The sequence below is a fragment of the Gambusia affinis genome, linkage group LG02, assembly GCF_019740435.1.
Source record: "Gambusia affinis linkage group LG02, SWU_Gaff_1.0, whole genome shotgun sequence".
Taxonomy (NCBI): Eukaryota; Metazoa; Chordata; class Actinopteri; order Cyprinodontiformes; family Poeciliidae; genus Gambusia; species Gambusia affinis.
The window spans coordinates 23,583,426-23,593,508 of NC_057869.1; the positions used below are offsets into that span (position 1 = coordinate 23,583,426).

A 10,083-nucleotide genomic window follows, 5' to 3' on the forward strand; every position below is an offset into this window, starting at 1 on the left:
CATGAAGTTAGATATATAAAATTCTAATTTCAACTATGCCTTATTAAGAAAAAAATGCTTCAAGAGTGAATATCTCATTCATAATTCCATATTTATCTTAGGACACTGCAACCCGAAAGCAGCTCAGACCTTTTACAGTGCCGAGGGAAATCAAGTTTATTAACAGGCAACAGTATACATTAAAATGTTGTGTACAGACTTTCATACACATTTTAACTTTTTATACAACCAAGATATTTGTCTGCTGCACCTGAAAGACACGGCCAATCAACATTAAAAAACAAAACAAAATAAAACAAAAAAAAAAAAAAAAACAGGAGTCTGTGATTTCCTCTCATCAGAACAGAAAGAAACATGTTCCTGGGGTTCATGGAGTCCTCGTGAAACTGATGCATTCTCAAAACCCGAGCTGTGTATCTTGTCTGAGCAGATTTACTCGTAGTAGCACATAAGCATACATTATGGATGTATTCAAACATGCCATTTTCCTTTGTCTCTTTATTCGATATGCCATCATGTGAGCTTGCTAACAATGGCTTGGTTCAAGGAGTTCAGCTGATTTGTCCATTTGTCTAACGCTGTGTAGCGAGCGCCTCCTCTTTTCTGGTAGTCCAGTTCTAGAAGCTGGTTGACCTGGTCGATTCGTCCATGGATCGTGCTGTGGAAAACCAAAAAAAAAAAAGGGGGCATTTATTGTGGACACAATTCAAATCTGTGATGTCTTTATAATTTAGAGATTAATGTTTAGTTCATTTACAGGCAGGGAGATCAGGTAAACTTGTCACAAATACAACAAATGACAAGAAATTAGTTGTCCTAAACAAAAGGAAAGCTACATTAAACAGGTGGTTTCACTTCCTACTGTCTCAGTTATTGTTCATTTGTACAAGTGAAACATTACAGCTTGAATATGACGCTGCATGATGATGCTGAAAGGGTGTATATGGTCTGCAACACTGCTTGCATAATTAGCACAGATAAATGTAACATGCGCACGAATGGCAGAAAAGAAAAGAACCTTGTACATAGCATCACACTGACTTCACTGGATTGGGTTCCCATAATGCATCCTGCTGCCGTGTGTTTCCAGGTAGACTAGTGTTACAAATCTGCAATTTATTTATTTTTCTTCTGATAGTATTACATTTCAGTCTTTTCTTCTGGTAACTAATGTAATATTTTCTTACCTTAATTTCCTGAGCTTCCACTGTACTTGTCTGAAACCCTTTTTAAAAAGGAATGTTTAATACCTACAAAGCGACCAATTATTAATAACCGGTGAAACGATTCGCACTGCTTAACTCTTACAGGTCAAGGGATTCAAACTATGAGGAAGCATTTCTATTAACAGGAAAGCAGGTGTTTTCTTTTGTTCTTTTGTTCTTTTGTTCTTGTTCTCAGCACACAAAGGCCAAACTTACTTATCCAAGATGCACTGCACCAGCAAACTCTCCACGTCGCACACGTCAATGTTTAACTCCTGAAACAACACAGAGCAGAAATGTTCTCAAACTGGTTATAGATGTACGAATAAACACAGAAAAGCAACACATAATGACAGAGACAGGATAAACAAAACATCGAATGTATCATCATATGAAGACTACAATTCTGGATTCCTGTATGTAATTTGCAAAAATACACATTTGAGTAAGTAGACAAATCTGAATGTAATGATTTGGTCAAGTAGCCATAAGTTTGAGTGCCTGACAAAAAATCTGTCAAGTCCTAAAAGTTACGGTGGCAGAAAATAGGCACATATTTTCAGACTCACCTTAGAAATGAAGGGGATGTGTATTCTTGTGTATGGTTTGATGAGTTTGATAAGGACTTGAGTTCTAATGTTACGCAGGAGCTCTGAAACGTCACATAACATCACACATTTTAGCGACTGTTCAGGCAAACTGACTGTGGTCACGTCCTCTACTCACCCTCTATGTGCTCTCTAATGAACGGGTCGTCCATTATGTTACTGTGATTTGTCTTCAAGATTTTCTCAAACTCGGTGATGTCATTGTTCTGGTAGGCGCTGAAAAAGAAAAACAGTCTCAGTTGTTTAAATAACTCCCATGTTTCTGGGATCTCTGGGACCTCAGTTCCCCTCCCCGGCCGCCCTGAAAGGTCGTCAAACATATTGCAAAGTATTACATAAATATTTTTTCTAAACTCTATTCTTGTAATAGCGTTGGGTTTCCATTCTTAGTTTCTTGTTTATCTTTTTAAATCTTAGATATGTTCACGGAAAATGAGGCTTTACTGACAGTATCTGGTATCTGTGTAAACACTGGAACAAAACCTTGTGAAAAAGGGAAGCAGGAAATGTGTAGAATTTCTATAAATTCTATAAACTGCGTTGACAAAGAACTGTTCGGTCATTTGCAGTGAATGGTTTTATAAACATTAATGTTCTTGTTAAGGCTAAGCTATAGATGATTTCCAGAGACAAGAAAAACTGCTCACACTGGTCGTACAGTGCTTACAGAAATATTCACATCCCTTGCATGTTTTTACGTTTTATCTGATATACCAACATAAAGCAGCAAACGCCTAAAGCAGAAGGAAAAGGTGCATGGTTTTATTTTATTAAAGCCTTAAAAAGGTGGTGTGCACACATGTAGCTTTCAACAAATAAGCAATTTCCCCTTGGGGATCAATAAAGTATATTCTATTCTAATCTATTTTATTCATCCCATTAGACTCACATAGGGCAACTTTTTATATCAGAATTTTCATAGTATCATTATTAAAGGACTGAGTGCATATATGCATCACACCTCATTTGCATATTGATTCTTTGGAAAATTTTTCACAGGAAATTTTGTAAATCTGGCATTTAAAAAAAAAAAAAATTCACATTCATCTGTTGCTTTGCATTGAGTTTGTCTGAAAAAGTTCCAATAAATTTGTTAGCTGTAATGTGAGAAACCCAGCGATGTGCAAATACTTTTGCAAGGCGATACAAAAGTGGCACGGTGAGCGTCTGTCCACAAGACAAAACCTTTGCATGTGAAACACTGATTCATATTAACTTCTCTTCTTATCGTTACAAACATATTTCTCATCGAACTTGCTTCGCTCTTCAAATTTCTTAGAGCGACATGTACAACAAAAGAAGTAAAACTCTTTACTTCTTCGCGTGAAGACGTGTGAGTTCAGCAGAGTCCAAGATCCACATCTACCGTCTAGAATTCTTAAAGCTTGTCTAAATCTCAGTAATTATTCCAAATTTATCAGTCAATATAAACATTTCAGCCCTCTTATTATGGTTATGCGTTCATAGATGGACACTCACCTTACTAAGTTTGTCATAGCTAGGATCTCTGGGTCGTTTTTGTATGGTTTGGCCTTAGGGGGAGAAAAAGAAGTTAAAATTTGCAAAAAGTAAATGTTAAAGTATACTTTATTACCCTGATTAGAATTGTTTCTGCTGGGTTTTAAAACTAATCTTAGCTGTATGATCAGGTAGTGCAATCATTCCAGCTCCCACTTGCATTATTTTACTGAAGCTAAATATGCTGTCCAAACAAATAAACATAACCTCCACACCTCTTGAGAATCGAAAGGGTTTATCCCAGACTTCATCAGCATGTTGGCCAAGACCAGGTACTTCAGGCACGTCGTCCTTCGTGGGCTTCCGGACTCGTCGTAGTTTTTGAAGGCCTCGAAAAAATCCGTGTGCGCTTTCTCGAACTCGCCCTCTCTTAGGTGCATCTTCCCTCCACACTCTGGCAGGGACCAATCGAAGACGAGTTATTCCACAAACAGCTTTAGGATCGCAAAACGTTACAGCGCACGCAGCTCAAATTATTGATCTAATTTTTTTTTTAAAAAGAGAGCAAACCTCTAATAACTCCCATTATGAGAGGGTGAGGGATAGCAGACTTAATGTGAAGCGACTGCTCATACAGCGCTTTCAGTTTCTTGTTGTTCTTCTGTGCGGTGTACATTTGGATTTCCAAAGCGTAGATCTCCAGCAGCTGTGTGCCTTTTTTCAAGTCATCCTCTCCGTCATCTGTCTGGATTTAAATACAAATATGAATGAATAAAGGAATACCTACTTAATCAGTCATTAAATGAGTCAGACCTGTTTTAAACTAGCCTCTTAAGAAAAATATCATTTCATGCACAATATTATTTAGATTTATTACCTGACATGACTGGTGAAGTTGCCTAAGAATCTTCTGAAGTTTCCCATACTCTTCTCTCTCCAAGTACAGCTTTCCCAACTATAGAAATGAAAAAAAAAAGGAATTGTAGAGCACATTTTACTTGTAAATGGCTGTGTACGACTGAGGATTGATGTTTGTGTACCTTTGTGTTGGTTTTAAACCACAATCTGTCATTTTTTGCATCCTTCAAAGCCTCCAATGTGGTTTCATAGAACTCCTGCAGCAAGTCCATCTGTGTTCAGAAGGGCAACAATTTAAGATGCACAACAATGCAAACAGCAAAAACGAGATAGAGCAGGAAAGTGATAAAAGTGTATTTGTATATTTTTGTAAAGATTGGCTGCGTACAAAATTATTGAGATCTTTGCAAAAGTCAATATGCAAACATTTTTCTCTTTGTAATTTGAGGGAAGAATTAGTTAAGTAATAAGTAGACACATATCCATCCGCCACTGTGGAAACATACCTGTTTAGAGGTAGAAATGTAGTCCAGAATGGAGTTGATAGACTTTTCTGAGTAGTTCCTGGTAACAGCACTTCGGATGTACGTAAGGAGCTGCTTGTACCTGTTCATCATTTCTGGAAAATTGGTCTACGGTGTTGAGAAAAAAACCCCAAAAAAGACCACGACAACAACCCTTATTTAATGGAAAACGAGTAAAATAATTCAATTAAGCATGCCGTACATGACTTACCAACTTAAAGTTGATTTTTATCATCTGCTTAAGAGCTTTGAAACCCCATTCTCCCTTTTCTCCCTCTAGTTCCAATACCTGTACAGAACAAACATAGAGAAGTCTATGCAAATTTTGCTCTAAAGACACACGTAAATAACAGATTGCTTTAACGGAGCTCTACTGCACCTTTTGGAAACTGCTAAGTGCTGCTTTGGGATCGTCCTCCTTCAAGGCTTTGGAGTTGTAGTACTGGTTCTCCAAGTCCACATTTGGCTCTGAATTGCTGTCCTCTGAATATTCCTGAGTTTGTAAGAATCAGTATTCATCAGGGTATCAAACTATTCCCTTCATAAAGCAGAGGTAAGCATGGTAGGTTCATTGGCTAACGTGCAGTTAGCTAACAACATGACTTCGTAACTTCCTCAGTGATTCCCCTAAAATAAATTATCGTAACGCGACGTGTTTTCTCAAGCACCTCTTGCAGTGACAGTGTTAATGCTTCATGATATTTCTCTTATATCAGCCTTTACTAACAATAACAATAACACTAGCGGGGAAGCTAACGTTATTTATGTATTGACAGCTTCATGTTAGCTAAGAGCTAAAGCTAACTAGCCCCGTGATGTCGGGACTTTGGTAATAGCTCTCAGCGGATAAACGATGTAAATTTAAAGGTCAAACAGGTGATAATTATCTTAATTACCAGGTCGTAATCTTCTTCATCATCGCACATGAAATCATCTTCCATATCAGACATTTTGATGGGGTTTCTTGTCCTTTTTCCGGGACAGTCAGCAGCCAGGGCCTGTGGTATGTTTTGCAGAGAAGTGGTGAGGAGGTGCGGTACGAAGCAGAGACACACTTTCGAGCATAGATGGCGCTATTGCACCGCCTCAGGTGTCCTCAAATGTCTTCTCCAGAAACTCATGACCAAACATAACCACATCAAATCTAACCAATTCGTAAATACATATTTTTTTGTGTCATAGTAATTAATTTAAAAACATATTTAAGAATAAAAAAAAGTATCCATATTTGTTTTTGTATTGTTTATGTACATAAACAATATATACATTGTTTATAATATACAATATAAACATTGTTTATGTACTGAATAAACAATTCAGTACAAAAAGTAATAAAAGTTCTAATTTTTATGATATTTTGGACTTTATGTTAAAATTATCTCATAATTTCAAAATATATTGAACTTTTCAGTATTGATTGTACTTCAATCCATCATTACATAATATATAACCTTACAAACATTCACCACTTATAGTGACATTGATCACTATAAGCGACCAAATACATAAATTCACCATGTACTACTTCATAGGCTAATATTTATCAAATACTGGTACTTTTCCAGCTCTGGAGGGTAAGGTATTATTTAAAACAATTTGATTAAAATTCACTTTCGAGTTTAATGCTATGTTTTTTTCTTTCTGCTGTGCAACAGCTCAGATGGGAATAATAATTTTTTTTTTTTTCCTTTATTGTAATATTTTCATCTGAGATGCATCGCCTTTGGAGAACTGCATACCTCAAACCTTATTAACCTTAAAGACGGCTATTGTAAGAGATTAGAATACAAAGGGATCAAAATTAACTTCAGCCAACATTTTCTTACTAATTTATAAATCACTATTAATTAGTTATCTTATAACATGTAGCATTTCCTGTCTTTTTTGTTCCACAACTTCAAATTGTACCATATTGTACAATTGATATTAAGAGTAGATTTGTGTCAGTCTCTACTGAATACAATTTGAGGGAAAATAGCTTATGTATAATTAATCATGAGCTGCTAAGGTACAGCATAAGGTGTATTCACAGTTGTTGAGAAAACACACTGGTAATTTCCATCACTGTAAATATCCCAGGAACTCCAGCTGTGTGTGTCAGATGTTAGTCAGCCCCATTAATCAGGTTCTTGTCAAACGGATTTCGTGACTACTCAACGGTGCTGGCTGCCACACAGAGAGACCATTGGCAGCATCACTTCGACAACCTCCCCACCTCTCTCTGGGGTTCGTCCCACATTGGACACTGTGAAAAATTATATTACAAAAGGGTCTGAGTTCCACAACACAGACTTTATGCAATCATCTTTTGTGCAATCAACATATGTTTTATAAGGTTGAGGAAAAAAAGGAGGAGAAAAGAAAAACCCGATGAGTGCTGGTGAAAAACTCAAGCCTATGATCTGATGCAGTCAGCCTGGCCATAATATTTACAGTCTCCAGACACAAATCACTAACACCATTAGAAGGGAGGAGGCTGTTTTCACAGACTCAGTAATAACGCTAATCGTTAATAATGTTTAGTATTCTGGGTTCTGTGATTGTGTTTATTCATGTGCCACAGACAGAGAGTTTTCCTTACCCATATCTTCATTCTTATTTGCCCTGACAGAATTATTATTTACAAAATGGCATGGCTTTGTTGTGTGCCAGCTTCACGTCGAAGTAAGAACCATGTTATTACTCTGGGAAGGTGACGTCTTTGCTTCTACAGTGACACAATACAGTCTATTTGCACCAATTAGTTGGCTGCGTGAGAAGCTTAATATGAACAATGGTGTCGTGTGCTTTGTCTGTCAACATGTCCTTAATTGCACAGCTCAGCATCAACATGGAACACAAGAACTGATGCCTGGAAATCTGTTGGTCTAAGACGGAGACAAATAGGTGATAATTTCCTTCAACTTTTGATCACAATGCCCACATAATCCTCCTAAAATTATATGTTATTAGGCCTTCTCCTAAAATCTCATATTTACTGTTATCAGAACTGACTTGTCGACAGAGTGAAAATCCTCAAAAAAAAATGCTTGTCTCAGCTGTAAAGAGGGGAAAACTACAGTATTCAGAGGGAAAGGAGCAATCAATTTAAAACATCTCCCATTATTACTCTTAGAAGAAAACATAGAGCTGGGACATCTGAAAAGTCCCTAATTTGATTAACAGTCTTGGTTTTCAACAGAAATGGACTGATTTGCACAGATGTAGAGAGCTTAAAATGTGAAGGATGGGTTTTATTTATTTATTTAATGTTATTTTTTGGGAACTGCTGTTCAGAGATCTGCTGTGCTTCTCACTCAGAATCTTTCCCAGCGAGTAACAAGTAAGCATCAACACATTTCAGAGATTAGTGCAATGCTGCTGAACATATTTACTTCTGAAAATTGGGTGATAAAAGTAAAAAATAAAGTTAACTATCCAAACCTGTGCATCTACATCTACTCTGTAATCCCCCAAAATACATTTAATTATCTCTTCTTTTAATGGTTATTAAATTATTTGATGAATTTATCATTGTGACATAAATCCCTTATTACTAATTCATTAGGTAAAAACAAGAATCAAAAAAACAAACCACCTGACAACAGAAGTCTCTTTTTCCTTCATGAAAAATGATACAATCTAAAAGCTATTTTGGGCAAAATTAACATTAGCCAAAAAAAAAAAAAAAAGGAAAAATTTTTTTGAGAATATTGTGTACATGCAATATTCAATAGTTGTTATATTGTAACAAAATTCACAACTTTATTCTTTTCTATCTAATCATTTTATGTAGACTTGAGGTCAGCCATAGTTCTCATTGGTTGTGGACGATGTGCAGCAAAGAGACGGTTAGTTTTAGATGTGCTGTATTATAAAGAAAATACATTGAGTTAGAAAAACATAAGAATTGTGAAATTAATTGAATTCTAGAAAGCTTGTTTCCATCTTTATCTTGCTTAGCTACAGTGCTAATGCTGTCGTCAAATTTGCTAGCAAGTTGAGCGTCTTGACAAGGTAAATGTCCAAAACAAAATGAACTGAAATAAAAGAAATACAAATTGTCTAATTGATATAATTTGTCTAATTGTGAAATAACCCTGAACATGCTCTTCATGAGACTATCATGGAGCGTCTAGAGTCAGAGGTTTCTTCAAATTCGCTATAAATTCATCATGGGAGATCTTTCCTGCCTACAGCCATTAGCATCTACAATAACTCATTGAAGAGTCTTGATTAATGAACTATAGCAACATTTAATTTCCCTTCTGGATCAATAAAGCATTTTTGAATTTGAATTTAATTGACCCCACGGATGTTGTTTTACTAATATTTTATGTCTTCACTATGACCAATTCCTATTTTTAATTTATTTTTGAACATGGGAGAGCTAACCACTTGTTCTCCCTTATTAGTAATCATTCATATTTTACGAAATTTAGTCGAGTATGTACATTTTAAAAATGGTTGGAATTTAACTCTTTTATTTTCAGTTTTTAATCCTAATTTCCCCTCCTAAATATCGACGAAATCGTACCCACATAAAATGCTTGCACGTTTTATCAGTGCATAATCCGGACAAAACAACTACCCTTACTTTCAAGCAACCACGGAGTTTTGCTAACCCTGGTTGTCCCGCTGCCAACTCACTTGTTCGTCATTACTTGTACATTAGCAGAAAATGCACACCCGGTCAAACAACCTGCAAAGTTGGCAACCTTGCACAGCCTTCCCTCGGGCCATCATGGCTGCTTTCACTTTTCCACTAAAGCAAGATGCGTGACTAGCCGGGTTGTTTTTTCTCCTGCTATTTTTTTGTTGCTGTTTTCATTTTTACAAGGTATGTTGAAGCGTGTCTCAATTTTATGCAACAGTCTCCTTGATGTAGAGCTGAGGTTCAAAATGAAGTCCAACTTCCAAAGGCTGTAATAGTTGCTCTGGCCGCCCACACGCACTCCCTCTGCATCACACGCAAGCAAATTTTGGTATATGAATTGAACGGGTTACGCAAAGTTTGCAGGGATGTCTTGGGAGTCTCCGTGTGTTATAAACGCAAACAGAGAGCAGAAATACTATCAACTGAGCAATTTTGGACAGGCTCATGACACAACACCATACTGAAGACCATCCAGTTCAAACATCAGAGAAACGAAAACAGCATAAACAAAGTTTGACAGGACTGATCTGGACTGAGGTCATCTGGACGTGGAGGTGTATTACTCGACATGTCAGTTTAACTTGTTCCGTCACGAAACTAAATCAAGTCAGTACTGGACTGTTTCTTGGCAAGTGATTGTGATGGGACAAAAATGAAAGGTGTTTTTTTTTTTTTACACAATTCAGAAACTCCTCTTGAAGTAGTTAATTACATGGGGATCAATCGAGCAGTTTGGAAAAGTGGAAGCCAGAATGGAAGTCAATCATATTATAGAAACAGTTCTTGCACACAAT

At 36.6% G+C, this 10,083-nt stretch overlaps 1 protein-coding gene across 1 annotated transcript; it reads right to left on the reverse strand.

The window, feature by feature from the left end:
* Positions 1 to 140: 140 nt before the first annotated feature.
* cops2 (COP9 signalosome subunit 2) lies at positions 141 to 5,745 on the reverse strand. Its single transcript, XM_044134818.1, has 13 exons — positions 5,550 to 5,745; positions 5,033 to 5,146; positions 4,865 to 4,942; positions 4,636 to 4,761; positions 4,312 to 4,401; positions 4,149 to 4,226; positions 3,842 to 4,016; positions 3,547 to 3,725; positions 3,293 to 3,345; positions 1,932 to 2,029; positions 1,775 to 1,857; positions 1,422 to 1,480; positions 141 to 658 (listed from the first exon to the last, which is right to left on the reverse strand). Exons 1-13 carry the CDS (start codon positions 5,601 to 5,603, stop codon positions 514 to 516), a joined length of 1,332 nt encoding a protein of 443 aa, XP_043990753.1. The 5' UTR covers positions 5,604 to 5,745; the 3' UTR covers positions 141 to 513.
* Positions 5,746 to 10,083: the final 4,338 nt, after the last annotated feature.

Coding starts and splice junctions, on each gene's coding strand:
- cops2 (XM_044134818.1), bottom strand. CDS start 5,603: ATGTCTGATATGGAAGATGATTTCATGTGCGATGATGAAGAAGATTAC. Junction 4,762..4,864: donor TAAAAATCAACTTTAAGTTG/GTAAGTCATGTA, acceptor TCAACACCGTAG/ACCAATTTTCCAGAAATGAT. Junction 4,227..4,311: donor GGTTTAAAACCAACACAAAG/GTACACAAACAT, acceptor TCATTTCTATAG/TTGGGAAAGCTGTACTTGGA.